This window comes from Accipiter gentilis, chromosome 8 (genome assembly GCF_929443795.1).
Source record: "Accipiter gentilis chromosome 8, bAccGen1.1, whole genome shotgun sequence".
In the NCBI taxonomy this organism is placed as follows: Eukaryota; Metazoa; Chordata; class Aves; order Accipitriformes; family Accipitridae; genus Astur; species Astur gentilis.
The window spans coordinates 19492268-19511109 of record NC_064887.1 but is presented as its reverse complement, the minus strand read 5'-3'; the positions used below and the strand labels follow the sequence as shown (position 1 = coordinate 19511109).

Genomic DNA, 18842 nt, shown 5'->3' with positions numbered 1-18842 from the left:
CAGCGTTTATTTTTGAAGCTGACGGCGTGAATGGTTTTCAGAGCAATCAACCAAAGGCGCAGCAAGGAGACCGCGGTTCACAGATGCCGTAAGTAAAACTGCTGTGCCCAGCACCAGGAACTTTCCGGCAACAATGAAGGTGTTAAGGGCGATGTGTCAAGTCGTGTTCTTCAACTTCCTTTTGTGTCACTACTAAAGCATCACGCCAAAGGCTGGTCAGTTTTTCTCGTGGTGGTGTTTGCTTGCTTAGTTAGATTTTGGGAAGTCTGCTTAATCCTATGTTCCGCACGAGCTCACAGGCACAAAGTAACTAATTTTTCTGTGAATACTTCGGGGGTGGGCTGGTGGTGAAGAAAAGCACCTGTTCGCAAAGCCTCCTGGGCGTGAGGGAGGCTGAAGCTTGCTTGCTCCTGCCTTGTCCGACTTCAGTTGCAGTCGTTTCTGACCGGGAAGTGGTGGCAAACCTCGATTCGCTCACTGCAGAGCCGTACTTCGGGCGGCCCTGCAGTCATCGAAAGGAAGTTGCTGGTGGCCTGAGATGTCTGAGGGCGAAGCCGAGAACCACCCCAGAAAGTTACCGGAGACCCGAGCCGGATTTCCTGGCTGCATCAGGAATCCGAGGCTAGACCTGGAAATCTGTGTTTTGGGCTCGGGGTGTGTGTGTAAAGCAAGGCGAGCCTTTTTTCTCTTTGCAGAAGGGAGCGGGCTTCCTGGCTGCGCAGCGCGGGGGTCCCCGCGGGTGCGGGCGGTGCGGGGCGCTGCCTGCCGCGGACCCCCGCCACCATGCTCGCCGCCGGTGCCTGCCCTACGGATCCTCCCCGGGTTAGCAGCCTGAGGACCGGCACGCTTCCCTCTCGCCTCCGTGTTTGAATCGCTCTCAAGCTACAGTACCCACCGTGCGCCGGGGAGGCGGGGGGTGGGGGGGATCTCGCCTACCCCTTCCATATTTAACCATTACCTAAATCCGAAGGGAAATGAGCAAACCTCTAGGCTTGGGTCTTAAGGTATTTTCAGCGCCGTTGGGCGTATTTATCCCAAAAGAGTTTTCCACAACAAGTTATTTCTAGTCGAGGGGAGGTCTCCGTCGCCCAGGGCCCTGCCTTAGCCCCGATTATAACGCCACGCACGGCTCGATGGCGGCGGGAGGCGCGTCCCCCCGCTGCCCGGCCGGGGCCAGGGATGCTGCGCGGAGCGGGCTCGGCAGGGCGGGCGCCGGCTCCTTCGTCCCCTGCCCTCTGCCTCTGCCCGCCTTGAGTCAATCTGTGTTTTGAATCTGTGACTTGTTCTCGTTGCGGAAGTTGAAGGGGATCCAAGAATAGTTCAGATAGATGTGTGTAATTTCTAGAGCAGAACCCCGAGAGAAATGAAACGCCCGATTCCAGAATGACACTTTGATGTCACTTCAGCGAGCCCTGTGAGGTGGAATACGGTAAGACATTTTCATTTAAGGAAAAATGAGAGAGAAACAGAGGAGGGGGAACAGTGCTGATCTGTGAGGCCCTGGCTTTTTTTTTTTTTTTTAAGCTTTTTTTTTTTTTTTTTTTTTTTTTTTGGGTTCTTGCAGAAGCTCCTAACGCTCAGGAAGTGGAATTTGTGGTTTAGGGGGCCGAGCTCTGAAGGAGTTGAGAGAGACAGAAAAGAAAAAAAAAAAGCCAACTTAAGCACCATTGCTCCTTAAAGGGAGGCTAAATTTAAAGTCACCCAAACTAGCAGGCTGCGGCGCAAACCCCGTCTGCAGCCCAGCTTCCTTCTCCCCTCCAAATGGGTAAGCTCTTGCTTTTCTCGCCTCGCGTAGGCAGCTGCCGGCGGCCGGGCCGGGGTGTCAGCGACCCCTCGCCTCTCCTCTCCTCGCCGCCCGCCCCCCGCGCCGCTCTGGGGCTGCCTCAGCCGTGGCGCCTGGGGGAGGCGCCGGCCTCGCGCCCCCACAGTGGCGGCCGTTAGCGGGCCCGAGCCCCGCGTGCCGCCAGGCGCAGGCGGCGGCCGCGCGCGGCCCTCGGGCCAACGACCGGCGGGGAGGCGAGCGGGGGGCAGGTGCCCGCGGCGGAGCGGCGGCCAGGTGGGCAGAGGGACTCGCCTTCCCACGGGCCCGGGCCCAGCCCCAGCCTGGCAAGGCTCCGGCCTTGGGCGGCGGGGCGGGGGGGGGGGGGGGAGTGCGGCCGCGCCTCCGCGGCGTGGCTTTTGGAGGGAAAAGCGCCGCGCCGGGACGAAAAACGCGCGGCAGAAGCGGCGCCGGCGCCCGCAGCCCCCCCCTAGGGCTGCGGCTGCCGTTGCTGTCGGGGAGGGCGATGCGTTATCGGGCCGCTTTGATTTCTCGCCCCCCTTTTGCGCGGGCCCGCTAGCTGCCGGCCCCCGCTCAAGGATGAACTGAGGCGCAGGTGGGCCTGGGCAGCAACGCTCCCACCCGCACGCCCGCCCGCTGCCGTGCCCGGGGGCGGTGCCTCCCCCGGCGGCGTGGAGCGGCCCTGCCCCCGCCGGGCGCGGGCGGGCTGGTGCTTCGCGGCGAAGCCAGGGTCGCCACCTGCGGGGAAGCTCCCCCGGCCCCACTGACGGGCTCCGCTCCGGCCGGGGCAGGCGGGGCCGGGCCCATTCCCTCCTTTCCCCGTTCGCAAACCCGAGGCCACTGACGGGAGGGAAATTAAAAAGAAAAAAAAAAAGTTAAAAAAAGCAACCTCCCTAAGTCCCCCAAAAGATCCAAACAAATGTGGTTTAAACTCGCTTTCGGCAAAGTGTCAAGTGTCACGGCAGAGGCGGCGCGGCGCTGGACGGGTTCGAGTGAACCTCGCCCGCCTTCCGTCGAGGAGCAGGCTCGGGGCAGCTCTGGTTAACGCAGTCCCCGTCTCCCTCGGCTCCCCACAGGCCCCCCCCCCCGGAGGTTTCCCACCTCGTCTCTCTCCCCGCCCGGCTTTCGGTGCCCGCAGCTGCAAGGTGCCGTGGCGCCAACAGCTGCGGGCTGCAGGAGAGATTCCGTTTTGTTCGTTTTCGCCTTATCGTGGTTCGGGCTGGATGGGTGAATCAGTCCCTCCGACAGCAACAGCCTCTCAGGCGTCGGGTTTAGGCTGTCGAGTTTCTAACGACTCTCCCGCCCGTCTCGTCGGCAGCCCTGCGCCGTCCAGCCCGTTCTGGGTGGCGGGGAGCGATAAGACGTTTCGGGGTGCGTTCAGCTGGCGCCGCTGCTGCCGCGGCTGCCGGCGCGGACGCAAACATGGAGGCGCGGTGCGCCCACTCCGCCGAGTGCGGCCGCGCTCCCGCGGAGGGACGGGGGTGCACATGACCGCCCCCCCGGCTCCCTCAGGCCCCGCTCGTCCGAGGAACGGTGCCCGGCCGCTGCTGGGGCCTGTTCCCCGCAATCTGGCAGCCGCCGTCGGGCCGGCATCCCTCCTCCGACGGGCCGGGCACCGCTCGCCGTCGGGCCGCCGGTCCGCCGGTCCGTCGGTCCGTGGCCGGGGCGGCCCCAGGGGTACCCGGGGGAGGGGGGAGGGCAGCGTTGGCCGCGGGCGGCGGGAGGCTGAGTAGCTGCGCTCCGAGAAGGGGGCGGGGGGGAGCGAGGCGAGCGGGGCCGGGGGCGGCGGCCGGAGCCACCTGCGCGCCGCCACCTGGCGCGCCGCCCCCGGCGAGCGGCCCCTCCCGGCCGGCGCCCCCGGCCCTCACCGGCGGGCTCGGCGCCTCCCCGCAGGTCGCCTCCCCGCCGCCGCCCCGCGGGAGAGTCGGGGGTGACGCTCGCCGCCGCCGTGCCCGGCTTTTGGAGAGGGAGTGCGGCCGCGCCGGCCGTGGCAGCACCCCACCATGCCGAGGTCCTTCCTAGTGAAGAGCAAGAAAGCGCACAGCTACCACCAGCCCCGCTCCGCCGACGAGGACTACAGCCTGCGGCTGGAGACGGTGCTAGCCCAGATCTGTGCAGGTAGGAGTCCGTCGGTCGCAGACTCGCTTGCGCCGGACACAGCCCACCCGCCCGCACTGCCCCGCTGCCCGCGGCACCGGCACCGGCCGGTAGCTGTGCAGCTCCCCGGCACCGCAGCCCCCGCGGGACGCCGGAGGGGCCGGTGCGGGGCTGGAGCGGGTCCGGCAGCACACCTTGGTGGGAGCGGGGCCGCCGCGGGAGGTGGCTGGCTCCCACCGCCGACCCGCACTGAGGAGCCCCCTCCCCGCCTTTACCCTGCAGACAGCAAGATCCCCGAGGACGCGGGGCTGTGCCGCACCGTCCTGCCCGATCCGGAGCCTTCCCGGGGGCGCTTCTCCCCGGAATCCCACCTTACCGAGGCTGCCGATGGCACCTCCGAGTCGGCGCCCAGCTGCGAGGGCAGCGTCTGTGACAGGGTGTCCGAATTTGAGGATTTCTGGAGACCTCCCTCGCCCTCCGTCTCGCCAGGTAGGACCGGGGCGAGCAGCACTGGGCGAGGGTCCGACTGTGAGTCTGTGTCGGTGCTGTGGGGCAATGTCTCATGGCTGGGCGCTGCTGTCGAAAACGAGTGGAAGGGACAGATTTGCCTTTTCCCACGGAGATCTGCCTTTTCCGCTCGTTTTCAGGTTTTCTCTTTTGGGTTGCTTTTCCAGCCCGTCTCCCACTGCTGAGGGAGCAGCCGGTGACAGGCTGTAGGAAAGTTGTGATGCCATCGGGCGTTGATTTTTTTGTTTCTGATTAATTGCTAGAGGCAAGCCGGTTATGTTTTAAAGGGCCCGGCATTTTTCTACAGGGTCCTGCTACCTGGCGCTCAGAAGTTTTTTAAGACAGTAAAAATTTCTATTAGGCTATCTATATACCTGTAGTAAACAGCATTGACTTTGTGTTTTGTGCTACCTGCTAGACATTTTCCCTAACTCCCTTTCAGGTTATTTCTTGCCTCTTGCCTATGAAAATGATCTTTCCTTCCCCCCCCTTCTCTCTCTCTCACTCCCTCTTCCCCCCCCCCCCCCCCCCCCGCTTTTCTAAAAACGCATTCGTAAAAAACAGAGGAAAATAATGATGGTCAGATTTAAACACCCCAAATCCAGGAAACTCACACTTATGGCTGCAGCGCCTGTCTCTAGCTCCCTCGTCCTGCCTTTGATGTGGTTGGAGCAGTGGGAGATGCTGTCCCCAGACTGGCGTGAACACTTATCTTGTTTAAAAATACAATGGTGTCATTTTATAACAAAAATATGTATATATAAACCCCACTTTTTATTGCCTCAGTTAAAAAGTGACAGCTGGAAAAAAGAACAATTTCTGTTTTAGTGAAGGAAAAATTGTCTCAGCTTTACCAACTGACAGCAGATGCAAACGAATACTCCCGTTTCCCCACCGATCTTCTCACTTTGTCTTTATAGTGTCCTCGCATATCAGCGGCTGATTGTAATAATGCAGGTTTGCATTTTTAAACCCTCTCCCTCCTTTAAGAGTCCTAAAGCCCTTTGAGGGGCCGTTCAAAATGCTGCCCAGTATCATCACAGCCAGCCACGGGAGTTTCAGTCTGTGGAAATGACAGACCAGACCAAATGCAGCAATGCAGCAGTCTCTCTTTTGCTAATATTTCTGCACAAAATGTAGCAATGTGTGTAATTTTGGTTCTCATGAATTTGTCCTGCTTCTCCTTCCCCAAATAATTACAATTTCTGTAGGGGAAACATCCCGTTTTCACAAGGTGTCTAAAAGATGTAAAATGGAGCAGGTATTTACCAGGGCGGCTCTGGCTTTTCATCCTCCCCACTTATTTCCTCCTCTGCTGTGGGATTCATTAGCTCCCAGCCAACCATCCAGCTACCCAGGGAAGGTATTTTTGCAAAATGAGGGTTACGTTCCCAGACCAAGATTTTTCAGGGGCGGTGGGGGAGGGTGGTCCTGGGACTATCTGATCCCATTCACAGGAGGAACGGGAAGGTCAGGGACTGCCAAGTACTGTAAGGAAGGAAAGAGCTTTGTTAAATGAACCTCGGTGCTTTGAGAGAGGTGCTGTTACGTTAATGATGAAGGCAGTGGCCAGGATTAGATAGCTGGCCTTTCTCCCACAGCTGCCCACCTCGCCCCCAATGGAATTTGTGCCTAGGTCACTTCTGCAAGATGCACTGGTGAGAGACTGGATTTCTATGATTGTGTTTGTCTGGGTGGGGCACAGTTTCTGTGCTTTGACAGGCAGGGCAGATGAGAAATTTATGTTTCTAAATCATGCTCAGGGCAGGTGCAGTGAGTAGTACTATCACCCCCTTATCCCTAGAAGTGAACATAGGTGCAGGTTGCAATTCAATATGCAGTGAAATGCAGATTTCAGGTTTATTTTTGAGTGCTGTGCTGCCAATCCAGGCGGGCATGCACAGACACAATACCTGTTAACACTAATACGTTGTTGACTCCATCAGTGCAAATCACTTTTTTATTTATCCTCACTTTCTACGTGTGTCTGTAATCACATGCGTTTGCATATACAGGTGCCTGATAGCTCAGTGCAGCAGTATATTAGCCTGTTGATGCTGCAGTCTTGGAGGCTTTTAGTGAGTATGATGGAGTTGTGCAGAAGCGTGGTGTTTTGTGGTCTGTGGAGGACACTTGAATCTTTCTTTGCTGTGCATATCAATCTGTTCCCAACCATTTCAGGTTGAGTTTGCCTTGCCTTCCATTAATGTTTTTTCTCCCAGAAGTGGTCTATGTAAAGGCAGCACAGAATTGCTAGGAAGAGGAGGGACAATCTGTCTCTCCCTCCCTGCTCACCCCTTTGAAGCCTAGATGCTGTGGAGCTGAGGGAGGGCAGAGGGATGTGCCCTGCAGTGTGGCAGAGCAGGGTTTGCAGGTCGCCTTGACACTGGGTACAGGTCTCGGATGGCTTGAGCTTGCCCCTGAGAAGTATAGCATGAGTGACTCCCCTGCACTTGTGCTTGAGAGGTCTCCAAAGCATGTGAGGTGATGGAAGGAACATTGCATGCAAACTGATCTGTGGTGCAGCGTTTACCATGTCTGGTGTTGCCAATTCCAAGGGCTCAAAAATCAGGTCAGTCTTCCCTCTCCTCTCACTCAACGGACTGGCTTAGGAATCAAGATTGTAAGTAATACCTTATGGATATTCAGTTCTAGTGTTGAAATATTGAGGGTTTACGTTTTCACGCTTTTCTTTACAGTCTGGGCTAGAAGTTGACTTTAAGAAGGAAAAAAAAAAAGTTAAAATGAGAACAAGCAAACAAAAGGAAAGCTGAGGACCTGATGAAATCATGCAGTTTCAAGAGCTGGGGCTTTAAGATAGTTTTGAATCTTGCGATAAAATCGTGAGAGATGGCAACACTGAAACTGGTTGCAAAGACACAAAATAGATGATGTGACGCTGACCACAACTTTGCAGTCAGTGCAGAACAGGAAAAATCATGCTCAGCACCATGTCAGCTAATTTGATTTCATCGCTTTGTTCAAATGTCCCATTTGGTACGTGCGCATGTATTTCCAACCAAAAGACCACTGATTTCACTGGAAGAATTTGAGACTGTTAACATCTGAAATTATGTAAAAGATAGGAAACAGTCAAGTCATTCAAAGCTCAATTTTCACCTCATTTCCCACTCTGTTCTGTAACCCTCTGTGACCACCTGCCTATCCAAATGGATAGCCTAACACATCATGCCTTCCTTCCCAAGCCCGCCCCTGGTTATTTTGGTTTGCGGAAGGCTGAGAAAGCCATGGGAACTGTGAAGCTGACAGGAATGAGAAAAAGCAAAAGAGAAATTGTGCGTGGACGAGTTTTTGGGTAAGGGAGGTTATTCTGGAAGCCCAGGTTGTAAGGGGTGTCAATATATCTATGAAGGCATCGGCACTTCAGCAGTTAATTGGTTCACCTTTTCCTTGGTTCAGTAAAACACTTGTCCGGTGGAGACATTTGTCTCTCCCAGTGCTGCTGGTTGTTGTGATGAAGAGTGAAAGCAGAGCATCTCGGGCATTAATCAGCATCTCTGACAGACACAATTGGGGTCTGGTCCCTCAAGTTCCCTGCCCAACTGTGCTTTCCTCTATGTGAGGCTCCCTGAGCGTTTGTGCCTTTAGACACTGATCTCAAAGGCTGTGTTCCTGCCATTGCATCAGACTCCACTGTGGGCCCTCATCTTGGTGATTCATCTTGTGGTGCCCACTGCCTTGGTCAGATGCTATTGCCAAAGGTGAGCCTGTCAGAGCCAACTGAAGCCATCTGAGCCTGTCCTGGTGAAAGATCGCTTTGATTATGACTGCTAGGAAAATCTTTTTGTCTCTTTGCAAAGCTCTATGTTTTAGGTGGGCTCAGTTTCTTTACCTGGAGAAACTCGGAGAAATTTGAAACAACCATGATTTTCTTTCAGATGAGGACTGATTTTAGTTTATCTTTTTTTCTGAAAAATTGAGACATGATATTCAAGCACCTCAGAAGCTGTTCTTTATTTCAAGTGTGCTGTAGTACAGTTACAGACAGTTGTGGCATGAAGTTGAGAGACTAGATTTGGGCATTAAATTGTGCAACAAGCAGTTTTTAGTTTTGTTGAACAGGTAAATCTCGGCACGCTTGCTCCTTCTGGCACCTCTGTAATATCATATTTTCTATATGGATATGTGAGATCTACATCAGAGCTTAAACATGGACTGTCAGCTTTGATGCCCATCTTGGGACAAAGTAAGATACACTTTTCTGGGGAGCTGCAGATAAAACCAAAGGAAGTTGCAGACTGAGTTGTTTAGTGTCTCAACAGTCAGATCAGTGTGTACACACCTGGGCACCCAGAGATGGAGGCAGACAAAATCGGTGGCTGCTTTAAATAGTTTGGCTGTGACAGCAGGTGAGTATGTAGTACTGGATGCACAGACCCTACTGTGCAATATAAAATGTCCTCCCATTAGAGATGAAAGGGCAGCCTTAATGTGCAGTACAGGGTGCTGAGCACAAGTTGAGCGCTGAGATGATTCTGCGCCACGATAGTGGCTGGACTGTGAGGCACACTAATTCCTATGCCCTTGTGTTTCTGCAGCCTCAGAGCGATCTGTGTGTCCGTCCCTAGATGAAGCACCCCCCTTCTCGGTGCCCTTCAAACCATACATGTGGAACAGCCTGGGTGGCTCCGAGCTGAGGCACCTTGTGCAAAGCTACAGACCCTGCCCGACGCTGGAGGGAACCTCAGCCCTGGGGCTCTTCTGCGAGCGAGGCTCGGAGCCTGCCCTCTACAGTGCGGAGTGTAGCTCTTCCCTCGGACTTTATGGTGACTTCGGCTCCCCAGGCCCAGGGCTGTTTGAGCGGCCGCCGGCAGCAGCCCCTGGACTCTATGCCGAGACGCAGCCCAGGCTGCAGCAAGAGAAGGGGCGAGGTGGCATCAAAGTGGAGTCAGACCTCTTGTGCCGCCCATTGCTCATCAGCACTGGCTCTTACAAGTGTGTCAAGTGCAGCAAGGTAGGGGTCCCTTTCTCCTATGCTGGTTATGACTCTTCCTCAGCCCCTTCTCCCTGGCAAGCCTGACCCTGTGTGCTTTCTCCCCTCAGGTCTTCTCCACGCCGCATGGCCTTGAGGTACATGTGCGCCGCTCACACAGTGGCACGAGGCCCTTTGCCTGTGACATGTGTGGCAAGACCTTCGGCCATGCAGTCAGCCTGGAGCAGCACAAGGCCGTGCACTCACAGGTGAGAGCAGGGCGAACTGCCAGGATGAAGGTCCAAGGGCCAGGGCCAGCTGCTTGCTTCAGCTGGCTCTGGGGAAGCCATGAAGCAGTCACAGGGCTGTAGGTGAGCATCTAAACTGAGGAGAGGAAGAGAACATGGTAGGGCTGCAGTGGGCAGTTGTGGGTGAAGAATATGGTGGCAGGCAGAGGAAATGGTGGACAGCTAGTGAGCAAAGGAGCAAATCAACGAATTAAAGAACACAGGCTTTGTTTGCATTTCCCAGACCTTGCGTGCATCTGTATTAAGCAATAGGCACTTTTGGCACTCCAGAAGTAACAGATAATAAATAATAAATTTTCACTCTCGGAGCTGGAAGTTGTAATGTGGATGTGGACTTTCTTTAACAGCTAAAGCAATGCACTGTGCTTTCTTTTGACGCAACTCTCCTCATTCTTTCTCCTCCCCTCCCCCAGAGAAGTGAGTCCTCCCTTGTTTGTAGTCATTGTGTCTGTGCAGGGAACATCTGAACGACCAGTCAGGTATAGAGCACAGACTTCACCCGTCTCGACACACTCTGAGTCACACACCAAAAGAATATGGTAGTTAATTTTGGTAGGAGGACTTGTAACATTTTCCACCTGCTGATATTGTGCCATATTTCCCCTTCACCCACCCACTTGATTTGGCAAATCTTCCTTCTTCACATTGGCTTTTAGAGGATAGAGTTACAGCAGTGGTTTTTTGCTAACTGTTTTATTTACAATTTCATGAGTGTGCAACAGCAGAACACACAATGAGGGGAAACACCTCATCACCCATTAAATAATGGTGGAAGGAGCAGCACTGCGTATTGCATCCATGGAGGGGACGGCATTTCAGGGAGAGTGCGTTAAAAGCCAAATAAACTAAGGTGATTGTATGAAAGCATAGCAGGAAGAGGAAGGTGTGATGGTAGTTAAGGGATGGAAAGAAGAGATGATTTATGGTAGAAGAAAGTGGTGGAGAGGAGTGTGGGGAGCGAGGAGAGAAGCAGCAAGGTCTTAATGCATTTGTTTTGATATGTTAAAGTGGTAAGCCGAAAAGCTGTTATCCTCAGGTGGTCTAGGTACCTTTCACTTGAATTTCAATGGAACTACAAATAAGCAGTTAATTGTTACCCTGCCAGCAGAAGTCAGCCTGCCACAGACATTTCCCAGGAGACCCAAGTAGACCTCAGCACCCACTTCCCTCTGTACAGTGGAGAGGTGGCCTCTGAACAGTGCTGCAGCTGTTGGGCTTCCCAGTAGCGTGATCATGTCTTGGGCTCTGTTGAAATGTGCAGGCAGAGTCTGCCCAGTCAGGGCTGCTCCCACCTGGCCATTCCTCCCAGCAGGAAAAGCTGTTCAATTAAATTTCTGTGAGGAGTGGTGCACAGCACTGGGAGAGGGTGCATTATCTTTTTTATCATGTGGTGCTATCATGCTAGTGTTAGCGTCTCTGCAGGCCAGTCCAGCTCTCTGGAGAAGTGGAGGTGCTTGCTAAGGCAGAAGGGGCAACACTGATGTGCTGCTGGGCAGTTTGTTGCTGGTGGGATCGCTGGTGTGGTGTAACATGTGTTTGGGCTCCTCTCTCTGCAGGAACGCAGCTTTGATTGTAAGATTTGTGGCAAGAGTTTCAAGAGATCTTCTACTCTGTCCACCCACCTGCTCATCCACTCAGACACTCGGCCCTATCCGTGCCAGTACTGTGGGAAGCGGTTCCACCAGAAATCCGATATGAAGAAACACACCTTCATTCACACAGGTCAGCCCTGCAGCTGCTGGTGTTCAGCTCCAACCATAAGGGCAGGTCTCTGAAGAGGTCTCTCTGCAGCAGTCCATTCCTCCTCAGCTGGGACAATACATGCATCTCCCCATGCTTCTCACTGCCCTGCTGCTATTCATGCTATCTGAGCTCTACTCTTGCGAAGAAGGGTGATTTGAATGTGGTTTTATGAACAGCAGCTGCAAAATAACCCAAATCCTCACAATCCAATCAGTGTTCCCTTAATGGGATCCACCAATATTTATTCAAAGGGCTTTTGTGTAAGACGATTTGTAGAGTATTATATTCGTGTAGCCTTGATTTACAGCTGAGGTCCCTGGAAAATGACAGGTGAATTTGACTGCAGCATTTTTTTTTGCAGGATCTACCAATTTACAATAGGAACAACAGGAGTCTCCTCCTCTAGACCAAACACTAAATTGGAGGGCCTAGGGTCCAACTCTTAGTCTAAATATTTGTTCAGAGATTGTCTGCATTTCCACCCAGACTTTCTGAGAAATGGCTGCAGTTTGATACAGAATGGAAGGAGAGGTGCAGAGTTCTCAAGTTTCACTGTTAGTAACAAACATGGAAACTAATAAACTGCAGGTGAATCACCAAAGGAAATTGTTTTAAAAATACCATTCAGTGAGAAGGCAGGTTTGTCAGAAATCTTTAAAAGAAAATCTTGCCTTTCAGACCTGCACCATTCACTTAAAGTAGAGGGAAATGAATGATGTGTGAGATGCAGAAGCATTTGTAGAGATGAAATAACAGCTGTACTGGCCAAACCCAAGGTTCAGATGACCAAAATCCTGCTTCCTGATAGTGACCACTAGCAGATATCATGGGTGAAGCCTAAAAATGGGAAATATGTAGAAAGATGGCATTATACGTAGCACTGCTTGGTTGTGACTTTTTTAGATGACGAGCAGTGAACAATAAATGTTACTTAGAAAGATTTTCCACCAGATGTTTGCTGGATGAAAATGAAGTATTTAGGAAGCAACATAAAAAGTATTTCCATAGTAACTTTTTCAAATGAGGCTTGATTAAGTAGAATTTCAGCCAAATTCTGAATCAATCAAAACCATTATTTTGTTGTGAGATCAGAAACTGTGCCTGGGCTTTTAAATTGCTAATATAAAACCAGGTCCTTAACTGAATCAGGGATCCCTTTCATATGCAGCATACACTTGTGAACTGAGCCTTCAGCACACTTTGTATTATTTTATGTTTCTAAGAATCTGATCTTCAAATTTGCAAAGAGTTTGTTGCTCCAGCTGAAGTCAGTGGGCTCTGCAGGTGCAAAGCCACTCTGAAAATCAGGCTTGGTTTTGTGATTGGGTTCCCTTTTATATGTTATTTGATAATAAACGCTATGAAAATGCACTGAGATCCTGCTCCCATGGAGGCCAGTGGAGTTTTGCCACTGACCCCTCAGTAGGAGAAGTTCCAGAGGCTGGATTTATTCCCATTTACATTACTTGCCTGCAGGAGAACTTCAGGGCTGGTTCGGGTGACTGCTAGCATTTCAGCGTGGGTAACAGAAAAGAGCAGATGTCTGGATGAACCCTGCCCGTCAGGGTTCACTTAAGAGCCCTCATATTTTCTTTGGGGACAGACCCCAGCTCACTGGGTTTGGCTTCGCAACCTCCATCTATCTATTCCACCTGCCCCCACGCTGATGCTATAATAATTGATGTCAGGGATTCACCATGACCTGCGGGTCTTTCCAGGAGTTCCTCATGTTTCTAGGACACAAAGGCAGTTTAAATCACACAGAGCCCATGCAGCCAAATGTGTTCACAAGTTACAGTGTCCTCGGAGCACTCTGTGCTTCAGGGTGCTCCCAAGACTATACTGGGCCAATGGAGGTGCAGCCAAGTCCAGGCCTGCTCATCTGCAGTGCACGCTCAGCTAATGCTTTGGGGCTCCCAATTGCATGTTTTTTGTAAGGATGACTTCTTTGGTAATCATAAAGGAATCCCCTTGATTAGCTTCAAGGCCCAGTGTGTTTGCTCTGGTCCGGCATAAGCAGCATGTTGCCTCTTTCACACCCTTTCTCTCCTGCCTTCTGCTTGTAGGTGAGAAGCCTCACAAGTGCCAGGTGTGTGGAAAAGCCTTTAGTCAGAGCTCCAACCTCATCACCCACAGTCGGAAGCACACAGGCTTCAAGCCCTTTGGCTGTGATCTGTGTGGCAAAGGCTTCCAACGAAAGGTGGATTTACGGAGACACCGGGAGACACAGCACGGCCTGAAATGACTCACATCTGCAATATGGAAAGCACCTACAACACTATCAGAACAGACTCCCTTGGCTTCCCCGCTGGACCCAAGCCCTGTCCTGAGCACAGACCCTGGCATTACCTTTCTGACCAGGAGCTTGGAGAGGAAAGAAGAGGACAGGGTCATGCATTGATAGCTCAACCCGAATGACTGTGAAAGCGGAAATTAAAGGCTGGGGTTTCTCTCTTTCTCTTCCCCTCTCTGTTTCTGAAATAACACTGGAAAATAAGCCTATTAGATATGAAACCTGATACTCCAAAGATGGATGAGCTACCAAATATCTGTAAGCTGGAAAATATTTCTCCCATGGCCAAGATGAACCCCCAGAAGTTTTCAGTAGCTTGAATCGCCTTGCAGGGAAACATGGCTATAACAGTGTTTACATGGTAATGACAGAGAGCCATCAGCATGTGGTGTAGGGAGTGCTTGCCTTGGTTGAGTTGCAGTGCTGAATGGCTTCACTCTTGGTTTCCTGTCAGGAAAACCTGGAGGATCAGGACTGAACAGTGCAGTTTTACATCTTGCTGGTTTTTAGCAGGGGTACCAGCTTGAGCCTGATCCTGCTCTCACTTGTTCTGGTGCAAATCAGGAGCTGCATTAACAGTTATAGAGAGGCCCTTTCTATCCTCCCAGAGCCATCTCTCTGTGCAAGGCCTGGCTGTGTGCGTGTCTGTTTGAGGCATGAGGGGTTACTTCTTGCTGCATCCACTGGGGAGAAGGAAGCTTGTGAAAGACAAGTGGAAAGGCCAAAGCACAGAGTTACGTCTTGTAACTGGAAACCCATCCAACAAGTGATTCTGACTGAGGAGGGCAGGAGCACAGGGAGGCACAGACTTTCTGTCCAGAACCATTACTGGCTTCTGCACTCTGGGCTTGTTCTAATAACTGGAAAATAGCTACTCAATAGCATCATTTGTATATTTGTTTTTGGTTTTTTTTTTTAATTTTTAAAGGGAAACTCAGCTGAGGTGGGCAGGAATCATTATAAAAGTATAATTGACTGAATTTGCCTTAAATGACCCTGCATGTACCTCAGTTTAAAAAAATGCTGTTTTTACTCGACAGGTTTGTAAATGTCCTTATTTAGATTTTATGGAGTGTCTTATGTTTATTGGTACATATTTATTGGAACAATGTTTTAAGTTAATAAAGTATTGAGGATGGTCCAGAGTGATTTTTATTTAATATGTAACTTCAGCACATTTGTGAATGTCAGCTGTTACAACAATATACCACAGTGATGGCCAGGGATATGGCATTGAAGGAGGGAATGCAGGCGTAGCAGAATTTGCACAAGTGCTCTGGTGATTAAAGAACACAGCCATATTTATTTGTCCAACTTCCACTGATTTCAGTTAAAATACTTCACACTTTTGGAGACTGGGGTATACTGTGCTTAGAACTATCACCATAAAAGGGTTTAGAGGGGAAACAGCAGTTTTAAGCGTCTGCTTTGAAAACATAGACTGGCAGAATTCCCCACTTAAACCAGGAGGAACTTGAATGTCCTCCCGCAAGATTAAATGTCTGTGCCTGGGAGTTTGTAGGGACACCTGAGCAGCAGGTGTGTCATTTATACTTAAGCCTGTTAGGACTCACAGAATTGCCTTTTACCTGCCTGCCTTGTCAGCAGGGCTTGCTCCATCTGGCAGTCACAGCCTATACAAAAGAGAAGCAGGAGGATGATGGAGGGGTCCCTTGTCCTTTTCCCAGCAGAGCACAGCATGGCAGCCTGGGCTTTTACATGTGCACATAACCTTGTGTGCCTACATGGATACATACTGTTGTTTCCAGCTTTGTGCTTTTATTCTGGATAAAACCTGTGAGCAGAGGCCACTGCTGGGCTGGCCCAGCCTTTGCAGCACCCTGCCCACCTGAGGGCTGTGGCACTCCCTCTGCCATGGTGCCACCCAGGTCCCTCTGTGCTTCTGCTTTCTGCCACCTCTGACAACTTCAGCTGCAGGCCCTTCCTCACAGGGTTGCCCTTGCAGGCTGTGGCGGAACTGTACCTCTGCAGGGCTAACCCAGCATGTGCCACTTGGGCAGGGGTCGGCTCTTCCACACACGGTTGCCCACACCCAGGCTTCACAGGCACGACTTTTATTAAACAGAAATGTGGCACACAATCACAGTGGTCAGGGTGAGAGGCTGTGGCACAGGCACCGCAGGAGGTGCCAGGTGTTCTGAAGACCACATTAGACCCATTATGCTGGGTTAATTAATGCAGAAGATCCCTGTAGAAGACTAAGTGGTAATGGGGTAGGCCGGGTGATGCCCTGGGCCCTGCCCAGACCAAGGGATGTTCTGAGGAGCAGCTCAGCAGGCACGCAGGTAGGCTTGGGGCTGCCCCTGGGATGGTGCTTGATGTTTATTTTACAGGGAAGCTGCTGTTGTAGGTGAAGCGAGTGCTGGCCGGGTGTACCCGGCACAGGGTGGCTGGGGTGCAGGAGCTGGCCCCAGCCCCTCTGCCCTCAGGAGGGCCTCTTCCTGCCAGGCACAGCCTCCCTCCTGGCAGGCAGGCCTTACTCCAGCAGGCCCTGAGCAGGCTCAGTTACTGGTACTTACCTTTAAAACTACGACAGCAATGTGTGCCTGCCCCCCCCCCCCCCCCCCCCCACAGTGTCTCATTTTCAAACAGGACAACTAGTGTGGTTTGAGCCTAGTGCTGACCTGCCGGCTGGGGGTGGGCAGCCAGGGGAGGCAGCGGCTGGCGGGGTGGGAGGGCAAGCCTGTTCTTCAAGGGAAGAAACTCGGCAGGTGTTTTTATTGGTTTAAGTGTGTGTTCCCCCAGAGCGTCTTGCAACTTACTGGTATACCTCGGGGCACCAGTGTCGAGCCGTTGCTCAGGCCCAAACCCCTTTGAATGGGCCCTGCATGGCTGCATGGGAGGGCGCTCCCCGCCTCACCAGCCCTGCTTGCAACAGGCGCCAGCTCAGCTGCTGATTTGGGTGAAATGTGGCTGCCTCTGGGAAAAAGTTATGGCTTTAAGGTGGGGAATTTAAAATGAAGAGGAGGAAAAGAAGATCTATGTGGGGAGAATCAGAACAGGCTACTGAGAGGCTGTGGTGCAAGTCTGAAGATTGGAAATATCTCTCTCAATGTTATTACTGCGTGCCATTAAAAATGCATTATGCATATTACATGACTCATTATTCATGAAGCAGGTTCCATACCTTTTGTCTGCCAGAGTAACAGTAGAAAGGGTAAGGAGAGATGCTGGAGCACACCTTTGTTTCTTTCTGTAAATTTTTAATGACACCTCTAGCTAACCAGTTGGTGAAGCTCAGTTCCTGCATAAAAGTGGAAAGGCAGAGCTATCTACAGGACGACTAAGCCTTTCAGAAGCTAATTTGAGCTTGTGTTCATCCACACCAACGATGATTAAATTACCTATCAAGTGTGCAGAGCTATCAGGATTCAGGGCATTGAAAAACAAGGTGAATTTATCTGATTGATTTAGAAGACATGGGTGGAACAAGTGGGTTAGAAAAAGAAAAAGTCTATTCCTTATACGTATTATAAAAGTACTTCTCCTGGCAAGCAGATGAACTTGTTACTTTGCGTCCAAAAGTTGTTTTGCCTGCCCAGAAGACAAATTTATTACTTGGAATCAAAATGCTTTATCCAAATCAGTTAGCAGGCTGAATTAATTCATGAGGCAGAAACAAAGCAACTTATTAGGTTTCATCCTTATGCCGAGCAGAGATGTTTAAAATTAAAATATGCAAACATCATCTGTGTTTTCTATACAGTCAGTTTCCAAAAGCTGATAGTAACACTCAGATTGGATATTGCAACATGAGGGAGAGAGCAGCTCTTCTGGGCCTTGCTCCTTCCTCAACCAAAACTTTTGTTGCAGTTGATGGGGGTGAGGGAGGAAGAGGTTTCTAGAATAAGCCCTGGGTGAAAGATTGCGAGACTCGTGCAACTGCATTTGCAAGCTGTGCTGTTGTTGCACATTGACAAAGGAGTGCTCCTCAAGTCTCTGCGTTTTCCTTCCATAAGAGAGAAAAACCAAACAGGTCAGTTGTGTCAAATTCATCTCCAGTGTAACCCCAGTTCACATCAGGAATGGATTTTGCCTTTATTTATGATTTGGGTCTTACTCTAAACTTAATAGTGAAATATAGCTCAGCATACAGCCCTTTGAGGGAATTCTGATTTAGAAAAGCACTGAAATATGCATGTAAGTCAATGAAGTGCTTCTCTAGCAGGGACCTTATGAGATGCCTGCTCAGAGTTAAAATACCAGAGATTTTCCCTGCTGAATCCTAGAGCTCACTCCATTGCCAAGCCACATCCTGTCTGTCTGTCTGTTTTCACCTGCAGTGGAGATGGCTTCTGAGAATGCCAAGGGTTATTCCCCAGCCCTCCCCCCCCCCCCCCCCCAAGTTGTCAACAGGATAGTGGTAGTTTTCAGTATTTTTTTTCTTCTGAGTAATAAAGCAGTCGAAATAGATTTAAGGCATGTAAACTTCTGTAATGCATTATAAGGCACATAAAGTGATGGAAACAGATTTGAAAAGCTATTTGCACATCAAAAGCTGCAGACGCATCTGAATATGCATTGGGTATGGGTATCTAGTTGTGTCTATGACTTCTTTACTGGGGGAAGAAAAAAGAACCCAACACGAGTCTCAGAAAATTTCCTGAGTCTTTTTCACACGAGTTTGTAACATACACAACGTATGGACTATAAATAGAGGGAGCACATAAATCTCAAAGAAAATGTTTCATACACTATAAAAATGCTGGCCACACCTTGTTAGAGTAATGTTGCCTAATGGCAACCTGGAGCATGTGATAAATCTTTCAAATAAGATGAAAACAAGCCATTTTTGTGTGCTTGTTTCAACATACTTCTTCTCATCTGGATATTTTTTTTTTTAGTAGAGATGACACAACAAAAGAATACTGAATAAGACAAATCTAGAAAGAAAATAATGTGACAGCTAATGAAATTATTTCCTTCTCTTAATACCATCCAGCCAGCTTTGACATGTGTGTGATCTCCCAGCCAGCTGGCTACTACCATGCATGGGGCACGTCCGCCCAGGCCCAACTTGCCAAGACACTGGCAACAGTTGCTGCAGTGGTGACAGGACTCCTCTCAAGCAGCCCAGAAAGCACCTTGCCTGCTGGCTTGTCCTGCCAGCTCCCTCCTCAGTGTACAGGACAGAGGTGGCTGGTCAGCCAAGGACACTGG

The 18842-nt window shown here is 51.1% G+C and overlaps 1 protein-coding gene across 3 annotated transcripts; it reads left to right on the top strand.

Annotated features, from left to right (window-relative positions):
• On the top strand, window positions 1–14806 carry GFI1 (growth factor independent 1 transcriptional repressor). Of its 3 annotated transcripts, none has more exons than XM_049809006.1 (7): window positions 1–88; window positions 3674–3898; window positions 4160–4366; window positions 8944–9359; window positions 9449–9586; window positions 11182–11347; window positions 13435–14806. In XM_049809006.1, exons 2-7 carry the CDS (start codon window positions 3784–3786, stop codon window positions 13611–13613), a joined length of 1221 nt encoding a protein of 406 aa, XP_049664963.1. In that variant the 5' UTR covers window positions 1–88; window positions 3674–3783; the 3' UTR covers window positions 13614–14806. The 3 variants fall into 3 exon arrangements, with proteins under 3 accessions (XP_049664963.1, XP_049664962.1, XP_049664964.1); XM_049809005.1 differs by lacking the exon at window positions 1–88 and adding an exon at window positions 1738–1765; XM_049809007.1 differs by lacking the exon at window positions 1–88 and adding an exon at window positions 2936–3151.
• Window positions 14807–18842: the final 4036 nt, after the last annotated feature.